Raw genomic sequence first — 23,083 nt, 5'->3', positions numbered from 1 at the left:
AGGGATGGCATTTGGCATTTACTGCACTCTGAACTTCTCTGCAAAGCTTTTCTTGTGATCTGTTTTCAAGAAACATGGTGCAAGAGTTATCTTTAAAAATGTGTTCTAGAAATAATTGCCCTACATCCTGAAGAAAGTATATATTATCACAAACACACAACTCCCTAGCTAAGTTTTCTAGAGCTGTTGTGATGCAGTCTTAAGGTTGTGTCCTTGTGCTTGGTTTGTGTATTGCTTATGCTTTCATTCATTATTTATTTAGACATTTGAAATAAAATTAATTCCTGTCCATAATAATTCAGACTTTTGTAGGTCCATGCGTTATTACTTGGCTAGCAATATTAAATCAGAGTTATTTTTTGCCGTGTTCCTCATCAGCTCTGCTTAAAACTAATTTTAAAAAGCATCATCTGTGAATGTCAGTCAGTAACAAATAACAAGGCAACAGGTTTTCATTCCAGAGATACTTATCTCATGAACTTACAAAGCGTGACGAGTTGTCATTCCTTATGGTCTTGGCATTACCGAATGCTTCCAGCAGGGGATTAGCCTGGATAATTTGATCTTCCAGGGTTCCCTGTACAATATAATGTTAACATCAATATGGTTTTTCATCAAAAAGCTTTTTATGTTTCCAGAACTTTCTCTGTATCACTATTATACTAAAAATAAGTACACACAGAAGTATATATACAGAACTGCTTATAACTTATGCTAGTTAATGCATCACAGTTTAATACAAATTAATATCCATTTTTACACAATATGTATTCCTCTGGTTGACTAGTATACTCAAAACTTGGTTGTGTATATTTTGATACGTAATCATTACAATCCATTTTTCACGTGTATTGTGACGCTGTTTCAGAATCCCAACAATATAATGCTCGCTGCTACTATTCTAGTCCTTTCTACTGTATCATGTGATACGGCACCAGCAGACCATCTACAGACCCATGTTCAAGGATACAACTTTGTAATAGTCCTTTACCAGTTAACATCTTGAGGGAAAATGTATTTTTCATTTTAATCAAGTATCAGACAGAAAATGATCAAATGAAAGCTCATGACTGTTGATTCAAATGGACTTACCTTCATCTTACTCTCAGACTCTTTCTTCTTATCACCCAGGGCTGCAATTGTTGCAAAATACTGGATGACACGTTTCGTGTTGACAGTCTTCCCAGCACCAGATTCTCCACTAAAGGCAAAAAAATAAAAATAAACCATTGCATTTTATGATTTAAGTTTTATAAATCATAATGATATATGTTAAAAAGTAGAAAACTCTTACGTGATTAAGATTGATTGATTTTCACGGTCTGTGAAAGATAAAAAAATAAATAAAAAAAGAAATCTTAGAAATAAGTTTGTGTGTTAAAAGTGCTTCTATAGACCACAGCCACAATAGATTTACTCTGACTTCCCACATAATGAATCATTACAACTTAATTTGTTTCACTTTCTCAACAGAGTGCATTGCTCTCTCATTTTCAGCACACATTTTGCTGAATACTGAGTTTACTGAAATGAGGACTGCTGAATGTGCATGTATTATAGGTGAAGTGCTTTTGGTTATGATATATGAATATGTGTGTTAATGCTGAAATTTTCATATAACTTGCACGTTTCAGCATTATGGGTGGGAGTGTGTAAGTGTTTGTAGGTAAGGGATAAGGTAAGAGCAGAGGAGTAGTTAATTTGGCACTCCCCTCTAAAAAGCTATTCTGACTTGAAGAGTAAAAAAAAAAAACCTCTTTTCTTTAAACTGTAGCAGTTTCTACAGTTTATACCTCACATTGAGTACATGATGCTTAAGTTTATTTAAAAAAGCAGGTAAAAAATAGTTTTTTTTCTTGTAAACTGTAGCAAATAGTTTCTATAGTTTATACCACACACAGAGTGCTACAGCAAGCAGTTTCAAAAATGTATGCCGCATGAAGTATTACAATGCTCAGGTTCTACTTCAAATACAATTATCAATCAGGATCAACCAATTACACCCCCTAACACTTTGTGCCCAGTGTGTCTGTCACCTTTCACCCTGCTCTAGCTGTTCAACTGGGTAAGGAATAGGTTTAGTGGAATTTTGTGTGTGCATATTGCAGTATGTGTAGTGTATGTAAATGTCTTGTATAGTGGCACAGTCAGAGAAGTATTTTTTTTCAGAAGGTAATCTGCAGTGTCGTAGTCTGTGTCAGGAATGGCATTAAGGTAGAACAAAAGAGTAAGGCAGTGTTGATGGGATGAAGCTAGGCCATAGGCAGTATGTGCCCTGCAGGCTCCAGCACCCTGGGTACAATGCTTTGTGCTCCCCTATGGGTCACTCAATCGGTGAACGAGAAGCACCACTCTTGTCTGACTCAGGATGGGTGAGTCAACAATGGCCACTCACTTCTATCCTTCCTGTCATGCTTCTTCCAGTTTCTTTGTTGCTAATCAAACACAAGTCATCTGGGACACATTCAGATCTTCATCTCTGTGCATCACACACCACTGTCACAAAATTATTTTTTTTCAGAAGGTAATCTGCAGAGTCGTAGTCTGTGTCAGGAATGGCATTAAGGTAGAACAAAAGAGTAAGGCAGTGTTGATGGGATGAAGCTAGGCCATAGGCAGTATGTGCCCTGCAGGCTCCAGCACCCTGGGTACAATGCTTTGTGCTCCCCTATGGGTCACTCAATCGGTGAACGAGAAGCACCACTCTTGTCTGACTCAGGATGGGTGAGTCAACAATGTCCACTCACTTCTATCCTTCCTGTCATGCTTCTTCCAGTTTCTTTGTTGCTAATCAAACACAAGTCATCTGGGACACATTCAGATCTTCATCTCTGTGCATCACACACCACTGTCACAAAATTATTTTTGAAGAAAAAGTCTGTATGAGACTTTATATAGATGAAGTGGTAATTTGATCCTCAGACATGAGACTACAGCAGCAAAAAATAGCTTCTTGTGAGTAGGTGTATATTGTGACAAACTTGGTAAAAAAACTAAGAAATAGACAGGAGGTTATATTTTGGTAAATGCGTAATTAACTGATGGGTGAAATTCTTCTAGCTTGTGGAAAACAGAAGGGATACTTTTAGGTGGTATGACTGTAAAACGCAATCAGATTCAAAGACACTGCACATAACATTCAGTAGGAGAAATGTTTGAGGAACTGCTATTTGTACCTGATCATTGTTAAACTTTTTTTGAATGCAATACCATCAATCAGATTTTCATATTTATAGATTTGTCAATAGTAACTACTAGCAATGTCATAGTTCTGACAAGTTCTTTTAGGAGATTACTTCTTGATAAGATTTGGAATTTGGAGTGGGCGTAATATCTTTTTTCTTTTTTTTTTGGGGGGGGGGTGCTATATTTTGGAAAAATGCAAATTCATTTAGCCCGTCATAGAAACTAGGAAAGCTATATTGCACTTGTCATGTACCTTCAGCAATTGATTTGGCAGCAGATAAAAAGATTGTGTTATCACAATGTTGTATAATCTTGTTTGAGTCACAGTGCACTGACATGTTATTCATCAAGTTTATGAATAGCAAGGGGCATAATATTGATCCTTGAGATATATTCCTGTAAGAATGTTTAGGCATAGATATTAATTCATTCTTTATTATAGACATTGTGTCCCATCTTCTAATAGCTACTGAATTATTGTAGAGGCAGGTTGGAGATGGCACATTGGCATACCTCTCAACTGTACCAAATTGCTCTGTAAATACCGGTTTTGACAGCAAAATATTGGGGTGCCATGAATTCCCATGTGGCCCCTTTAATTTCTGAATTTCCTGTTTTTTGAGGGGGGGGTTGATATTTTACTCCTGATGTCATCACACGCAGGGTGTGCATGATGACGTCAGCTTCTGCAGACCAGTCTGACAACACATCTTCCTTCCCCAGCTTGGTTCCAGGTAAAAAAATTTAATTGTAACCTCAGGCAGAATCATTTTTTACTTTTACTGTGTGTGTCTAGCAGGAGAAACATTTTGCTAACGGCTGCAGTGCCTGCATTTACGTTTTACATTATTACTTTGACTGCGCTGAACATCAGTTCTTTCTTTCACACACCGTGCTTAACATTTTACTTATTTAACTTAACTGTTTGTGTTAACGGCTGCAGGCAGGAGAAATTGAAACTGTGCTTCAGCTTGTGTTTCTTCCCCAGCTCAGCTCTCTTAACAGCTGCAGGAAAAGCATGAAACATTTTGTTTAATGGCTGTGATTATATTTCTTCCACAGCAGGAGAAACATTTTGTTAACAGCTGCATTTATTACTTTTACTATGTTGAACATTGCATTTAGTTTTTGTGTGCATTCATTTTTATCGAGCTGAAGTATGTGTGTGTGTGTGTGTGTGTGTGTGTGTGTGTGTGTGTGTGTGTGTGTGTGTGTGTGCATTTATTTTTACTGCGCTGAAGTGTGTATTTATGTGTGTGTATTTATTTTTACTGTGCTGAAGTGAGTATGTATTTTTTTACTGTGCTGAAATGTGTGCATTTGTGTGTGTGTGTGTGTGTGTGTGTGTGTGTGTGTGTGTGTGTATTTATGTGTATGTATTTATTTTTACTGTGTGTGTGTGAAAATGTCTCAGTTAGGTATAACTGCTGGTTAGAGTTACTCAGACTCAAACCCTGTACCTTATGAACAAGGAGCAAGAGCCTAAATTCTCTACCCATACCACCACCACTTGTGATTCAAGGAGTTAACCTTAGTTCTCAAATGTCCAAAGTTTTACAGAATGTCTTGAATGTTTTGAGCATACTTTTGGTCTGTTCCTCTTAAAATTGGTGGTTTTCTGGCAAATTAGTGAGAACTGAATTCACTAAATAATGATAGCCTTTTAAGTTTCAGTCTTCCTGTCTTTCAGGAAATGCATGGTTACACAAAACATTTTATTCTAGCAACTTTTCTAAGATTATACAAGCAATGTTTAAAATGTGTCCCTAGTTTTGGGCTTTTGCCTTCCCTCCAATAAATTTTGGCTTTATCCAGATTTTTTGTGCTGCATAGTTCATCAGGGGGAGAGAAGCTTAGTACTGCTTATGCCAAGTCTGTTTGTGTTGTTCTTAGTAGCACAGCAGATAGAATACTTTCTTTTGATGCAGAAGGCTATGGGTTCTACTCCCACAGTACATAGATGGATTGCTGATACTGTACTGTGTTGTATTTTTAAAGGAAGTGGATGCTGCAGTCCTGAGAATGTCCTCTGTGGTGGAGATACCTAGTAACTATGAACCTATCAGTTTGCTATCCATTCCCTATTGTAATACTACTGGCTTATCATTTTTTTAATGTAACATAGGCAATTTATTCCTCAAGGGCAACAGGCACTTTATTTGTAGATGAAACAATGAAATATTAAGTTGTTTGCTAGCAGCAACCTCTTCATTAGTTACAGATCTTACAAATCTCTTTAATGTGGAATTATTTAGATGACTTTTACTACTGCTGATGCTGGTGGATTGTAGAAGTTTGAGTAGACTTTTATGATGAAAATGTTCTGAATTGGGAAGTTTGGTCATTATTAGTTCATGCATTTTGTTTCATTGCTTACTGGAAAAATGTTCAAAACAATAATTTTAAAATGCACTCTAACAAGTGTGCTGTATTATAACAGGGAATGTAATTTAATACAATCAGGAAGGTGTATCAATGAACACGTCTGTTTCATGTACAAGGGGCCTATGATTTGAAAACAGCCCAAAGGTAATCTTTATCCACCACTGGCTAGATGCATTTTCTTTGGATGTGGGTTTTAATGCTGTTTTAATGAATATGAGTTTCAAGGGCAGAGAAGTTTTAATGCTAAGTCTATTTTCATTGTGAGACTAGATTGTTTTGTTTAGCAGATATCTATTAGTGTTCATAGGTTCATAGATTAGTACTAGGCTAATTGATTTTAAGCCCAGCCATTTACCTCACATATGAATCAAACACTGCATCTTGTGTCTGTAAGGTAAACACCTTAACCATTATACCAGCATCCCCCCTCCATTTCTGCTACAAAATGTAAAATAAAAATTTTAAGTGAAATCCAAATAATCATCGTAGAAGTAAAGCAGTATGCACATTACATTGTTTATGGTAAATGGGGAGAAATAGCCAAGTAATGGGACATTGGAATGGCTGCAGGGGGGAGGCCTGTGTAGGGGGGTCCATTCAACTATGATTTTGTGAGGGGGAAGGGCGTCAAACTCAAAAACAGCCCCAGGCGGCACAAACTCAAGCTACGCCGCTGATCAGTAGGCCATGGAGAATGAGTTTTGGAAGTCCTAGCAAACTATAATATTCTTTTGCTAAGATTATATATTGCCTAACATTAAATGCCCTACTTTTACCACAAAACCCACATACTGCAAGCCATCAAAAACAAAATCTTAAGGTTCATCATCTCTCCCTTCCCAGTGCACATCATTGTTACACATTTAAAAAAAATGGTTACCATTTACTACAGGGTCTGGGCTGGGACCATATTTTAGTTGTCTGTTCTTCAGTTTGCATTTGAAAGTTTGTATACAACACTTCCATTGGAGTGGGCAGGGTTGCATAATTATGTATGCAAATTTTACGTTGATCAGCTTACAGATATGTACCTATTTTTCATGGGCCTTTGTCCAGATGTTTGATGTTTCAGGTCGAAAGGTATGCAAATTGGTTGAGGTGAGACTGATATTTTGTGACCAGCTGTAGTAAAGGCCTTATACATTTCTTGGAACAGAGCACTTTCGTGATTAGCATTATACAAACTGTATCTAATGATTTCTGTGAAATCTGGGCAAGTTGTCTCTGTGCAATGCTTTGGGTTAAGACCATGCTGTGAATTTGCACTGAAATTGTGGTAGTTGGAAATCAGTAACATAAACATAGTTACCTCTACAGATTGAGTCTATGTTTGCATTTGAAATATCGAGATTCACTACTGCTTGAAGCAGAACTTAGGCTTAAAGACGATTGTGTTCTGATAAGTCAGCTATAAATGAGTGGGTGCTTTAAGCTAATAAAAGATTGTGTAGCGTAAGCATAGCAGAGCTTTCATGCTGGGCCAAGGATGTAGCATAACAAATGGCCATTTGTAATGGAATCAAAATGGAATGAGTGCAGGCATAATGCATAATTGTGTGCTAGACAACTAGGCTGCAGGTGTTTCAGTGATTAAGGTTTCTGCTGCTCAGTTCTAGAGTCTGTTTCAGTCCTGACTCCACTTACTGACTATATGGTAGTTATATATTATCATTATATATTATTGTTATGTTATTATTATTATTATTATTATTACCTGAATCAGTTACTAGCTGCACACACAGTCTTATACAAACCTGACAACTGCACAGCACTATCTAATCTTGTTCAACCCTACAGCAACCTAACTTCCCTTAGGTCTGCTGATAAAATACTCTTAAAGGTTATCAAAGCACAAAACTCTCATGGCATGACCTTGTTCTCCCATATCATTGCCAAACAATGGAACTCGCTTCCACAGCATATCCTGTCCATCAATGATACACATACATTTAAACATACCCTTAAGGAATATTTCTTAAAACATAGACTTTGTTCCTGCTCCCACCCTGGGTAATCATTTCAACCCACCATTGTCAAACTCCTTTTGTTCCCATTTATCTATACCTTCTGGCTATTTAAAGCCTTCTTACACTTAGAACATAACTTGTTATCACAAAAAATGTATGGTAAAACTGTTTGTTTAATATGTTTACTGTATAGACACCATGATAAGAACTTTGTAACTCGAAGTTCTATTTGTATGTGTATTTTATGTACTATTATTTCTTTCTAATATTTGTTATATGCCAAATGTAAAAAAAAAAAAAATATATATATATAAATATATATATATATATATATATATTACCTTCTTGTAGCTTTTCTCCCCAGGTCTCCGCTGAAAACAGGCTTCTGGCCCAGTCGGACACTACTCATTTAACAAATGAAATAAATAAAAAAATAAATATTCTCTCCCCATGTTTGCATGGACTTTATGTATTCCAAACTCCCCCAACCTCTTCAAACATCATGGCTGGCTACTCTAAATAAACTCGCTCTGTCCATTTCTCTTTTTCTTTCTCCCTTTATATATAGCCAGCTAACTATATGCATATGTACATACATAAGTATGTGTGTGGGGGTCCGGTAATAATTTTACAGAATGTCTATAATGATATCTAGGCAGAGGTTTTCTTTTGCAGGATGGAATATCATACATAATAAAAAGACAGTTAATATTGCGCACTTTAAGGATCAGTTCAATCAATACATGTATAATGAGTTCATAGTGTAATAAGAAATAAGACCTATATTTTGAGCTGCTCTGATTCTTTTCCATTAGTATGTTTCCACTGAGGCACTTCAAAATATTACAGTCAAACAGGACATGATGAGATTTGTCAGCACACTCCAATTTGGAATATAGGGACAGAAAAGCATATTCTGTGTGTCAGGACATCCAGAGGCAAAAGGGTATATTTTCTGTTAAGCTGTAACACAATTCTGTTTTTTCATTTAGATTCCTAAAAAAATGAGTTGAAACTGCTCACAATTATCAGAGTATACTGCAAGAACATGTTGTACAGCATGCTGATAAAATGTAAAATAAGTCAGGAGAGAACTTTCATGGTACTGGAGGAAGACAGTCTCCTTTATTTGCTCTGAATGGTACATATTAAAATTATACTAAATTATAGAAATTTGATGTAAATCTTGGTCTAAAGATGAATAAATATGTTATCTTTTTGGACAATATTGAAGAAGAGAGAAATTGTATCAAAATTGGAGAAGTTTAAGAACACATTGGTTAGAAGGGAAGGGAGAATTGTGACAGACACTAAAAACAACCACAAAGCCTTCAATAGTTATATCATGAATCTCCATGGCAATACCCAGATTTGCTCTGAGTTACTGCACAATGGTACCTCCTGTACTGAGCCAACAGATATTGCCAGCATACTGGCCAACAGATTCAATGACAACTTTACCCCTCTCTCCCCCCTAAAGGTCCAATCTGAATACCAGAAGAATGTCAGGCACCCAGCATTACTGTAGCACAGGTTAAAGCTGCATTGTCTAAGGCCAAGAATACAGCTTCCATGGGACCCGACAATATCCCTGGCTGTGTTTTACATGAATTATAAAGTGAATTGGCACCACATCTGTGTGCTCTGTTCACTTACAGCCTCACCTCAGGCTTTTTCCCTACTGAATGGTGTACTGCTACAGTCATCCCTCTCCATAAAGGAGGAGCGACTACAGACCCTGGGAATTATTGCCCAATTAGCCTGACGAGTCTTATATGTAAGGCTATGGAGCGCATTATCATGAACCTAATTAACAAGGATATAGGGAATCTCCAAACTCTAGACTCTACGCAATTTGGTTTTGTGAAAGGTAGATCATGCCTGCACAACCTGGTTGACTTCTTTGAGTCAGTCACCAGAGTTGTGGATGAAGGTAAGGCAGTTCATACAGCCTACCTCGATCTGGCAAAGGCCTTTGATACCATTCCTCACTCAGGAATTATTGATAAACTCAACAAACTAGGCATCAACCCTTATATCGTTAGGTGGGTTGCAAACTGGCTCACAGAACCCACAGTATGAAAGTAGTGGACTCCAAGTCAGACTGCTGACCAGTCATGAGTGGAGTCCCACAGGGATTGGTCTTGGGTCCTCTCCTGTTTGACATCTACTTCTCAGAAGTCCAGGCCAACACGGAGGGACTCTGGCTTACCAAATTTGCAGACAACTGCAAGCTAGGAGTTATTATTAACTCCCCAAGTGATGCAGACATCCTACAGAAAGGCCTCACTGAGACAGCAGGAAAGGCCACAAAAGTACCCCTCAAAGAGGATCCTAGGCCTTAAACACATGTTCTACATGGACAGATTAAAAAAGCTGCAGCTATTCTCTGTGTCATATCGTCTACTAAGAGGTGATCTCTGCTTGACTTTCAAAGCCATGTCTGACCCAACTCTGTTACAAATGCTACATCTAAAGAAATCCCAGTCCCGCCACACCACATGCTCCAGAGACCTCAACCTTATTACCACAATGAACTGAACATGCTGGAGGGACAGATTCCTAACCCAGAGACTACCCATGCTCTGGAATAGACTTCCCATACATGTCAAGCAGAGCATGTCACTGACCCTCTTCAAGAGAAATATTGATGAGTGGATGGGAAATAGAAAGTTCACCCCAGGGCTCACTCCAGTGGCTCTACTTGATAAAGGCACTGGGAACTAACGTCGGGCAGCAGGATGCCAGGGCACTTCTATGGGCTAGGCTTGTAAAGGACCCAGGGCCATTAGCCTAGTACACACCTATGAACCTATGAGTAATTCAATTCTTTATAGCAAACAAGCCTAAAAGAGTGTTAGACCGGATGTTAGGAAGGTTACTCTTGGAAGTGATTAAAGCTGAATTATGGGGCTTGGTACGACAATCTGATGCATTTCCCAAATGCTTGGTGAAATCATGAGATCTAAAATGTATAGGAACAGTGAGAACTCATGAGACCTATCAAGCAGCAGCTGACAGAGATCTGAGAAGAGATCGATGTTAAAGCTAAGCAGTTTGACCAAATGAAACATAATTTCATTGCTACAGATGGCAAACTGAAAAGAATGAATATTAGTATATATGGTATTTATGTGGGAAAGGAAAAGCTGGATGTTATGAAATGGTTTAAGAAGTAAGATGATAGACTGGAAATGGGGTTTGCCAAGGAATCTGTAGGCAATAATTCAGCCAAAAGCCCGGAGATGCAGGTGACTGAGCTAAAGTATGGAAAGTTGCATTACATCTGCTAGTTTTTATATCATGACATGAAAAAATCAGGTACTGTAGAGACTGTGTGGCAACCAGACTGCACATGACTGCAGTAGAACAACCAGTGTTTGTAGAGTATGATTCATTGTTAGTGACATTGTGACAAAGGATGCAACTTATGGATCAATTCAAGAGTACAACAAGATAAAAATTATGATTCAGTTATCTTTTCTGGTGGTCTTGAAAGTCTACTGGAATGGTAGAATGAAGACTTTTGAAGATTAAGAGATGACTGTACAGAAAACTAAGAAATTGCTTGTACACCTGACCTAAATGAGTGTGGAACAGAAAGATAAAGAGGCTACTGACATACAAGATGTAGGTAGGTCAGTGGAATTCAAGGATGAATAGGAAGAAATGTCAGATTTAGCTGTGAAGGTACTGCAGTTCATGTGTGCATACACAGGGTCAAGATGCTTGTACAGTTTGTAAGGATCCATGTGAAATTACTAAGAAATAGCACATGAGATAAAGATTCCTAAAAGGTCAGTGTACTTGCCAGATATTCGCTGTAGACTGGATTATTAAATTTGATGGAAATAAGAATTGTAAAATTAGTTTATTTGAATCTAAAGGTTGGAAAAAAACATGCAAAGTTTGAATGTTTGTAATTATTATTTTTTTTTTGGAAAGTGGGACTATTAGGTAAATGAAGTTAAGGGAAACTAACAACGACCTCAGATGCAAGCAAACAGATGGATACATGAAATAGTATAAATATTATATTTGAAACTTGATGAAAGATGATAACTATTGAATTTGGTGACAAGATAGTATCTGGAATGTTGGAAACATAGACTGCCTCTTTTCTGTATATAAGGTTTACATAGGTTCATAGGTTCATAGGAAGGTACTAGGCTATCAGCCCAAGGGCCTATATAAGCCTAGCCAACAAGGTTCCCTGGCTTGCACCACCCAAGAAAGTTATTTTTCTGTGCCACTGTCAAGCAGAGCCACAGAAGTGATCCCCGGGGTGTATTTCCTATTTCCCATCCACTCATCAAGATTTTTCTTGAAGAGTGCTAATGAAGAACTTTACTTGACATAGATGGGTAGCCTGTTCCAGAGTATGGGAAGTCTCTGGGATAGGAATCTATCCCTCCAGCAAGTCCTGTTTATCGTGCTGACAAGGTTTAGGTCCCTAGACCATGTAGCTCAGAGGGATTGGGATTTCTTTAGGTGTAGCATGTCCAATAGCTCTGGGTTTGACATAGCTTTATATGTTAGGCAGAGATCACCTCAGGGTAGGTGATATGCTACGTTGTAAAGCTGGAGTTTTTTGAGACGGTTAGTGTAGGGCATCTGTTTGAGGCCAGTAATCCTCTTTGTGAGGTACTTCTGTGGCCTTTCCAGTTGCTGCAGATGTCTTGTGAGGTACATTCCAAAAGGGGCGTTATACTCTATAATGGGTCTAATGAGTGCCAAGTAGAGGGGAACAATGACCTCTTTTTTTCCTGGATGAGAATCCTTTTATGATGAGGTGTGCCATGTAGAAGGACTTCCTGACTACTGTAGCGATGTGACTATCAAAGGACAGACGTCTGTCTACCTGGGTTCCAAGGTCTCTTATCACACATCCGGTGTTATGTAGACTGCTGTCTATGTAGTAGTTCATGGGTACAGAGTTTTTAACCAAAGGGGATGACAATGCACTTTTTGGCAGTGAGCGTGAGGCCATGGCTCTGACACCAGGCATCTGTCTCAGAGAGGCCCTTCTGTAGGATTTCCACATTATTTGGGGACTCGACTATGGTTCCTAGTTTGCAGTCATCTGTGAACTTCATTAGCCAGAGGCCTTCTCTGTTAGCCTGTACTTCAGAGAAGTAGATACCAAACAGGAGAGGTCCCAGGACTGAACCCTGTGGTACTCCACTTGTCACTGATTTGAGGGTATTTAGAGTGTGCAACTTTTACAGTGTGGGTTCTGTCAGTGAGCCAGTTGGCAACCCATCTTGTGATGTAGGGATTTATACCTAGTTTAGTGAGTTTAGCTATAATTCCAGAATGGGGGATGGTGTTGAAAGCCTTAGCGAGGTCAAGATAGGCTGTGTGAACCACCTTACCCTCATCTACGGCTTTGGTGACTGCCTCAAAGAAGTCGATCAGGTTCAGGAGGCATGATCTGCCTTTCACAAACCCGAACTGGGTGGGATCCAGAGTTTGGAGGTTACCAATGTCTTTGTTTATGAGTTCCACGATGATACGTTCCATGGCCTTCCAGACCAGGCTCGTCAGGCTAATAGGGTGATAGTTCCTGGGATCAGTGGTGGCTCCCCCTTTGTGGAGTGGGATAACTGTTGCTGTACACCATTCAGTGGGCACAAAGCCTGATGTGAGGCTATGATTGAACATGGTGCTTAGGTGGGGAGCCAGTTCGTTCTGAAGTTCATGTAAAATGCAGCCTGGGATGTTGTCCGGTCCCATGGATGCTGTGTTTTTGGCTTTAGAGAGTGTAGCTTTTACCTGCATAGTTGTGATTACAGAGACTCTGCATTCTTTCTGTATAGATATGGGCTCTTTAGGGGGTGGGGTGGGTTAAAGTTAGCACTGAACCTATCTGTCAGGATGTTGGCAATATCAGATGGTTCTGTAATTTTCGTTCTGTTGTACTGTAACTCAGAGCAGATCTGGGTGTTGCCATTGAGATTCTGACATAGCTATAGAATGCTTTGTGGTTGTCCTTAGAATTAGTGGCAATTTTGTTTTTGTAGCTAGCTTTGGATGATCTTATAAGGGATCTCAGCTTCTTAATGAGGCTGACCAGGGAGCTCCTCCACTCATGGGATTTTACTATCTTTTGCAACAATTTCTTCCTTCTGCTGAACAGTTTGTTTATGGCAGGGGACCACCAGATTGGCTTCCTTTTTTTGGAGGATAGCATCTTGGTTCTGTTTGGGATAGCACAATCCATGCGCTCGTGTAAGTGCTTATAGAGTGCATTTGTGTAGGATTCAGCAGTCGTAACTGTATTGTCCATCTGCATGGGTGGCATGAAGTTCACCACTTCTGTCTTATGAAGCATGAAGTTGGCTTTGGAGAAATTTTTTACTGTGGTTTCCTTAATGGGTCATGGGGGCGGGATGTGGATATCAAGGGTGATTAGCTTATGGTCAGATCGGACCAATGAGGAGTTGACTTCAGGTGTGGAGCATCGGTCACTCATGTTGGTAATGACTAGGTCTAGGATATTGTTGCCCTAGTGGGGGTGTGGATAAGTTGTTCCAGGGCATTGGAGTTTATGAATTCCAGAAAGCATGTGAAGGACTTGGTACACGAGTAGTTTTTCCAGTTAATGGTGGGGTAGTTGAAATCGACCATTATTAGGGTGTTTGGTTGAACCCTAATATTTTCCAGTACATCAAGAAAAGAGGAGTGGGAATCTTGGGGCATGGTGGGCGATCTGTAGCAACATACAATTTGGATTGCAGTTTTGCCCAGGGTTAGTTGCACTTGGATAACCTCAGATGCATTATGCTGAGTAAATAGCCTGGAGGTGTGGATATCCTTAATGAATATGGACACACCTCCGCCTTTGGTGTTCCAGTCCAGGTTACATGGCCAAAAAGTGTGGTATGAGTTATAGCCTGGTAGTGCAGGGGTGCTCTCTGGAGCCTTGAATCAGGTCTCAGTCACTGCACAGATATCATTGTTCTCCATTTTAAGGAGCGTCTCGAGTGAGTGCATTTTGAGATTTAGACTTCTAGCATTGAGTAGCATTACCCTCAATTTTTGCTTGCCTGTTCCTGCTACGGTGGTGAATTTGTCATTTGAAACTTGCCTAAAAAAGGTACTATAGGGGCAGCAAGAGCCTTAGCCAGTATCCAGAATCCCAGGGGTGATAGGTGCAGGCCATCTCTAGCAAAGCATCGTGGTCTGTCGACCATGGCATCCCAAGCAGACAGATACTGGATCCATTTAGAATGACACCAGAAGCTTAGCCAATTGTTGGCTACTAAAACATAAAATAAATAAAATAAATTTAAATAATAAATAATAAAATAAAATAAAATAAAAGTAAAACATACTTTTATTATTAATATTTTTTAGAAATGTGCAAAATAATATGTATATAACATGTTACATTTGATGCTTGGGAATGAGAATAAAAGTAGAATTTAATAGCATGTGGTGAAGCTAATCACTTTTATTGGTGAAGAAATAATTTGCAAAGGTTATCTACTGCCTTTAAGAAAAAGTCTCTCTCTATATAATAATTAGTCTGTATGTTAATTCTGGGTTAGAGTGGTAGGTCATTTTTAGATTGAAATAGTTGAATAACCAAGAAAATATATTAAAAAAATTCTCTGCAAATGGTAACAATTATTTTTTTTCTTGCACTGCAATTACATGCATGTTAACAGTTTACACTTAAAAAGGATTTAGTTATATCTCCTCCTCCACTGATGATAATTAAAAGCAAGTCTTAATGGTTAATATGATGAGTGAGGGTTAAGGTCTGGAATACTAATGAACATTTAGTGAAATCCATTTGTATATTATAACTTTATTTTATTTTTCATTGAGGTTTCTTCAGTGATACTTATGTGATGTATTTATAGTTGTAAAACCTTGCACATTTATTCAGAGCTTCCTTGTGCCTAGCTTGGATGCCTGTCACTACAATACTTAGATTGCTTCTAAAACCATCTGGATCTACAATGCTGAATAAGTTTTTTTTATTGTACTTGCTCTGTTTCAGTGATATTTACCACTTCTGTGCTGCATTTATTTATTTGGTTGAATTTATCACTGTTTTCAGCCTGCACTTGTTAAAGAAACTCCATCTGTTTGTTACTGTATTGCTATTTTATTGTTTTAACATTTTTCCGTTATTTTCTAACCTCCTCTGATACTGTAGAAGCTGTTCAATGTTGCCAAAGTTCTCCTGAGTCTGCCAAAATATTTCTAAGTTTTGCAAAGTTTTTGTGTGTTGTGAACATTTCTCAAGGTTAGTAAACTTATTTCCAAGAACTCCTGATATTGCAGGAATTCTTACTTCTGTTGTAAAGCACTTGTTACTGTACTTGAACTCAAAGCTAGTTTGTTTTACATTGGGAGGGGTCTTTTGTACTCTGGTGGGAGCAGAGAGCTAAATTCAACCCATCCAAGGTGGAAACTACTAGTTGATATGTTTTTATGTTTTTATCTGATTGGCCAGAGAGTTTAACTTTATCAAAGTCTTTCATCCTGCTAGTATATAAGATTACATTTGTGTGATATTGTTACTGCACTTGAACTCAAACCATTTTGTTTTTACATTGGGAGAGGTCTTTTGCATTCTGGTGGGAGTAGAGAGATAAATTCAATCCATCTAAGGTGGGAAGTACTGGTCGATAGCTTATTGTATTTTTATCTGATTGGCCTTACTAGATTTAGACCTGTTGAATTTAGACTATAAGCCTTCCATTTGCACAGGTTTGCACTCAGTTTATCAGAGCTGCCCAACATTTGGCAACTTTAGCCAGAGGTCTGGAGTGCATCTGCACTGAAATCCAAGGCATTCACTGAAATAAAAAAACTAAAAAAAATAACTATATTTAAGCTAGCACTGTATTTAATTGAATTACTACTTCATTTTTGCTGTTTGTGACTAAGTCCAGCTAGCCCACTTCCTCCCCAAATACCACATTCAAAAAAATCCTGCCACAGTGGTTGGGCAATTTCCCATCATTTTTCCTGCCAGCTTGATTGATTGGGCATCTTGAGTTAATGTAGTAATTGCTTCATGTATACCGACAGCTATTTACTCCTACAGCAAACTAACATCCTATGTGAGAGATGGAAATACACTGTGGAACTGGAGTCAATTATCTCATGTAAAATCAAACTAGACATCAAACAGGTTGTCAGCACACATGCTTTACCACTCATGCAAACCTCACCTCGCACACAAAATAAGATCATGACACATAAAACCACAAATGCTGAGGCACTCACTAAAAGCCTACTAAGAGAATACAGACCTCTGAAAAGCACACCACCCACACTCACCACTTAAGCAAAAAGAAACCATTACACACACTCCTGTCTCCACAAATAAGCCCTTATGGCAAAACACATCAAATGTCTTGGTTGTAGGTGACTCCATAGTGAGACACACAGATGTCTCCCTCACAAGACTTCAATAATTGGCTTAGCTTCTGGTGTCAGTCCAGGGGGATCCAGTATCTTCCAGTATCTGTCAACCTGGGAGGATATGATAGACAGACATCAATGCTTTGCTAGAGATAGTCTGCACCTATCCCCCTATGTTTTTGGATACTGGCAAAGGCCCTTTCCTCCCCATAGTGCCTTTTTTAGGCAATGTCAAAACAGCAAATTTTTCAACATAAAATCTAATTGAGACAAGCTCAGGGTTGTGCTGCTTAATGCTAGAAGTTTTAACATGAAACTGCACTTCCTAGAAGCACCCCTCACCTTGGAAGATGCTGAAATCTGTGCAGTGACCAAGACATGGTTCAAGGCCGCTGACAGCACCTCGGCCGTGCAAGGCTACAATGCCTTCCACATGTTCAGACCTCAAAATGAGCATGAAGGAACCAAAGGTGGATGTGTATCCATCTTCATTAAAACCAAATATACTTTGAGACTGGTCAAACAGCATGATTCTCTCAAACTACTCCATGTCCAATTAACTATTGAGAAAGCACCATACTATATAATTGCTAGCTATGGATCCCTTAGCATGAACCATGAAAAACACACCACCTACCTTGATTTACTTAGTCATGGGAGATTTCAGCTATCCTTCCATAGTTTGGGGGACATATACAAGCAAAACCAAGCTCACCCAGAGGTTCCTGGACCTTGTTAACACAAATGATCTGGAATTGAGACCGTGCATCCCTACTAGGGGCTCTAATATTCTACACATAATACTTACCAATATGGGGAGAGTCACTGTACTCCCCCATATGCAATGCCCTCCATGGTTAGGTCAGACCACAGATCAGTCTCTTTTGCAATATCTACTGGAAATGGCACCCTCACAGAAACAAAAATTATAAAAAAACTTTACCAAAGCTAACTACAGCCTACTAAGTGATGGTATAAAAAGATTCATACCACCCGAAATCGCAGATGTCAATGACCATTACACAAAAGAGTATGCAAATGCCCTGTACAAACACTTAGGTGACTGCATAAACTCTGCTGTACATGACCAGATCAAAACCAGGTCTTCCAGTAAAAACAAGCTACCGTGGTGGACTTCAGTTATAAACAGATTATATAACAAGAGGAAGAAACTGTTGTCCAAAAGCAAGTGGGATATCACTCTGCAAAGGAAGAGTTTCCTCTTAAGCCTAAATAACAAAATCAAAAATCATGTAAAGTCTTCTAAAGCAAATTATGAAACTAAAATCGCCTCCAGCTTTCATCCTCCGCACATTGCCAAAAACATTCCTAAATCTCAATTTATTCGATCTAAACGGATTTGCTCTCAGCCGGAGGTTTTTGATCGAGATAGACATGATCTTATCAATAGGTTTCGAGATAGAGGTTACCCTATGGGACATGTTATTAAAGCCAGTAATTGGGTTAATACATGCCCCAGGGAGGAATTTTTGAAATATAAAGTCAAGGATAACAGTGTCACACAGCCAATCAGGTTTGTGACCACCTATGCTAGAAATTCCAATGCTCTTATGTATAGTATTAACACCAATTGGAATATTCTATGTAATATTCCAGAACTATCGGGGCTATTACCTGAACATTGCTTGTTTTCATTCCGCAAAGGAAGGAACTTGGCATCCCATTTTAACCATTATAAGCACACACACATTACTGACAACACACTCTTATCTCAAACTACATTAACTGGTGAACAAGTTGTGGGATGTTATCCATGTGGACATTGTAGGAACTGTGACAATATTGTCAAATCAAAAGAATTTACTAGTATAAATTGTCGAAGGGTCTATGAGATTTCATTTTTTGCAAACTGCAGCAGTGAATGGTTAATTTATCTTGCAACATGTAGCTGTGGCTCTTTTTACGTTGGCCAAACCTCTAGGCCTTTAAGATTGCGTGTCTCAGAACATATGAGTAATATCAGGAATAAAAGGCCAAACAATGCTTTGTACAAACATAGTCTCATACATACAACTGCTAAATTGTCTTTTATAGTTATTGATATAATAAGGGGTAGTAGATTTAACAAAACAGGATGGCACTCATTGCTTGATTCAAAAGAAAAGAAATGGGTTACTATATTAGGAGCATTATTTACACCTGGACTAAATGAGCAATTGTAATTGCACCAATAGGACGTTGTGCTGGCACTATTTAAATGCATCATTTTGCTTATTTTTTTATCACTGAAGAAGGCTGTGCTATTTATTGCCAGCCGAAACCAGTTTGTTCTGTATGATGCTGTATTTGTTGTGACAATAAATATTTTATCGGATTTTTTCAGTTGCTGGCTTCATATTTGTTTGTGGACTTGCATTGCTGTTGCCGTGCAACTTTACCTACGTGCAGGGGATTTTTTGACTCCATAGTGAGACACACAGATGTCTCCCTCACAAGACTTCAATAATTGGCTTAGCTTCTGGTGTCAGTCCAGGGGGATCCAGTATCTTCCAGTATCTGTCAACCTGGGAGGATATGATAGATAGACATCAATGCTTTGCTAGAGATAGTCTGCACCTATCCCCCTATGTTTTTGGATACTGGCAAAGGCCCTTTCCTCCCCATAGTGCCTTTTTTAGGCAATGTCAAAACAGCAAATTTTTCAACATAAAATCTAATTGAGAAAAGCTCAGGGTTGTGCTGCTTAATGCTAGAAGTTTAAACATGAAACTGCACTTCCTAGAAGCACCCCTCACCTTGGAAGATGCTGAAATCTGTGCAGTGACCGAGACATGGTTCAAGGCCGCTGACAGCACCTCGGCCGTGCAAGGCTACAATGCCTTCCACATGTTCAGACCTCAAAATGAGCATGAAGGAACCAAAGGTGGATGTGTATCCATCTTCATTAAAACCAAATATACTTTGAGACTGGTCAAACAGCATGATTCTCTCAAACTACTCCATGTCCAATTAACTATTGAGAAAGCACCATACTATATAATTGCTAGCTATGGATCCCTTAGCATGAACCATGAAAAACACACCACCTACCTTGATTTACTTAGTCATGGGAGATTTCAGCTATCCTTCCATAGTTTGGGGGACATATACAAGCAAAACCATGCTCACCCAGAGGCTCCTGGACCTTGTTAACACAAATGATCTGGAAATGAGACCATGCATCCCTACTAGAGGCTCTAATATTCTACACATAATACTTACCAATATGGGGAGAGTCACTGTACTCCCCCATATGCAATGCCCTCCATGGTTAGGTCAGACCACAGATTAATCTCTTTTGCAATATCTACTGGAAATGGCACCCTCACAGAAACAAAAATTATAAAAAAACTTTGCCAAAGCTAACTACAGCCTACTAAGTGATGGTATAAAAAGATTCATACCACCCGCAATCGCAGATGTCAATGACCATTACACAAAAGAGTATTCAAATGCCCTGTACAAACACTTAGGTGACTGCATAAACTCTGCTGTACATGACCAGATCAAAACCAGGTCTTCCAGTAAAAACAAGCTACCATGGTGGACGTCAGTTATAAACAGATTATATAACAAGAGGAAGAAACTGTTGTCCAAAATCAAGTGGGATATCACTCTGCAAAGGAAGAGTTTCCTCTTAAGCCTAAATAACAAAATCAAAAATCATGTAAAGTCTTCTAAAGCAAATTATGAAACTAAAATCGCATCCCTAGCCAAGGATAATCATAAGGCAGTCTTTAAATATGCTCAACATATAAAAGGGAATGCCCAGCTATGTGCAAACTGGTTGTAAATGGGATCATTCATATTACACCAGACGATATTGCCAACCTGCTGGCTGACAGATTCAGCATAAACTTCACTCCCCTATCCCCACCTACCATATCCCAAATTATACCTGACACGAGCCCTCTGCTTAATATCTTTAGAGAACAGGTCATCTCTGCACTCATCAAGTCCAAACACATGGCTTCAATGAGACCAGATAATATCTCAAGTTGCTTACTAAACAATCTAAAACAAGATCTAGCGAATCCACTTGATGTTCTCTTTAATCGTAGTTTGAGAACTGGCTATGTTCCTGACAACTGGAGAACAGCAACATTAATCCCCCTGCAGAAGGAGGGCCATCAACTGGCCCTGGGATCTACAGACCCATAAGTCTAACCAGTCTCCTTTGCAAGGCCATGGAAAGAATTATCACAGGACTTATCAAAAAGGACATAGGCAACCTCCAAACACTGGACCCAACTCAGTGTGGCTTCATTAAAGGAAGAGCATGCTTATTAAACCAGGTAGACTTCTTTGAGAATATCAACAAAGCCATGAACGAAGGTAAGATGGTGCAGACAGCCTATCTCAAACTTGCCAAGGCTTTCAACACAATTCCTCACTCTGGCATTGTTGAGAAACACTGCCAGATAGGGATTAATCCTTACATTACTAGATTGGTAACTAATTGGTTCACCAACAGAACACACTCTGTCCAAATTGGTGACTCGATCTCCACCAGTAGACCCATCACCAGTGGAGTACCACAGGGCTCTGTGCTGGCCTCCTTACTGTTTGGCATCTATTTCTCAGAAGTCCACGCCAAAGTAGATGGCCTTTGGCTCACAATGTTCAGTGATGATTGCAAACTGGGAACAATCATTGATTACAACAATGATGTCAATATATTACAAGAAGGGTTACCACAAATTATTAGTGCCAAACCTATGGTCTAAATCTAAATGCAAAAAAATGCATTATTATTCCCATCGTCAAGATGGAATTCCTTCAAATTACAAAACTGACAGCACCCACTCTGTTCCAACCCAGTGGTGTGACAGTTGGAAACACATGTTGATAGCAATCTGAACTTTGACCACCAATTTTCCACAGTGGTAAGAAAAGCCTTCTGCACAGCACACCTCATAAGTATGAGCATAGCATCCAGGTCAAGGGATGTTATAACTCCACTGTACTTGACCCTCATCAGACCACTAATAGAGTATAATGCACCCTTTTGCATGTACCTCACCAGACACCTGCAGCAGTTGGAGAGACCTCAGAGGTTTTTCACTAAGAAAATACAGGAACTCCAAACCATAACCTATGTGACATACTGAAAGCCGTGTCACTTTACTCTGTATCTTATAGGCAGAGAGGTGACTTGTGCCTGACCTACAGGTCAATCTCCAACCCTGCCCTAATAGAAGTGCTGCACATCCTCAAATCAAATGGCATAAGAGTCACTCGATCTAGGGATCTCAGCCTAGCTTGTGACATTAACAGAACATGGTGAAGAGACAGATCTGTCTCCCAGAGACTTCCTATTCATGTAAAGCAGAGCTCCTCACTGACCCTATTCAAATGTAACCTCGATAATTGTATGGGAGACTGCAAATGTGCACCTGGGGTGGCACCCAGACCCCTACTACTCATAAATTCATTCTGTGAACTACCCAAAAAGGACAAATGGGGATACTTGGGATTAACATGGCTAGGCTTGTAAAAGCTCCAGGGCTGCTAGCCTAGTAACCTCCTATGAATCTATGAAGCTAAATATATTTGTGAAGATCAAAGTGAAAGCTTGATACAATGAGGGATAGCAGAGTAGGTTAGAAAAAGAATAGACATCTGGTGGATGAGGAATATTTCAGTAATGCTGGTGAGAAGTGATAAATGATGGTGGTGCTGCTACAGCTGTAAGTTAAAGTAATGAATGAGAGGTGTTGGTGAGAAGTGATAAATGATGGTGGTGCTGCTACAACTGTAAGTTAAAGTAATGAATGAGAGGTGCTGGTGAGAAGTGATAAATGATGGTGGTGCTGCTACAGCTGTAAGTTAAAGTAATGAATGAGAGGTGTTGGTCAGAAGTGATAAATGATGGTGGTGCTGCTACAGCTGTAAGTTAAAGTAATGAATGAGCGGTGTTGGTGAGAAGTGATAAATGATGGTGGTGCTGCTACAGCTGTAAGTTAAAGTAATGAATAAGAGGTGCTGGTGAGAAGTGATAAATGATGGTGGTGCTGCTACAGCTGTAAGTTAAAGTAATGAATGAGTGGTGCTGGTGAGAAGTGATAAATGATGGTGGTGCTGCTACAGCTGTAAGTTAAAGTAATGAATGAGAGGTGCTGGTGAGAAGTGATAAATGATGGTGGTGCTGCTACAAC

The 23,083-nt window shown here is 39.1% G+C and overlaps 1 protein-coding gene across 1 annotated transcript in view; it reads right to left on the bottom strand.

Moving 5' to 3' along the window:
- The window catches only part of LOC122789098 (myosin-4-like), a 235,286-nt gene that overhangs the window by 196,277 nt on the left and 15,926 nt on the right, over positions 1-23,083 (bottom strand). The window contains exons 6-8 of the mRNA XM_044056298.1: positions 1,295-1,322; positions 1,093-1,201; positions 485-577 (exon numbers count right to left, since the gene is read on the bottom strand). Coding sequence (XP_043912233.1) covers positions 485-577; positions 1,093-1,201; positions 1,295-1,322 — 230 coding nt within the window. The remainder of the gene's footprint in view (positions 1-484; positions 578-1,092; positions 1,202-1,294; positions 1,323-23,083) is intronic.

Source organism: Protopterus annectens, chromosome 14.part0, assembly GCF_019279795.1.
Source record: "Protopterus annectens isolate FY-2018-M chromosome 14.part0, PAN1.0, whole genome shotgun sequence".
NCBI classification, from domain to species: Eukaryota; Metazoa; Chordata; order Ceratodontiformes; family Protopteridae; genus Protopterus; species Protopterus annectens.
The sequence above is the reverse complement of the archived record's forward strand: the minus strand, read 5'-3'. Positions and strand labels throughout refer to the sequence as shown.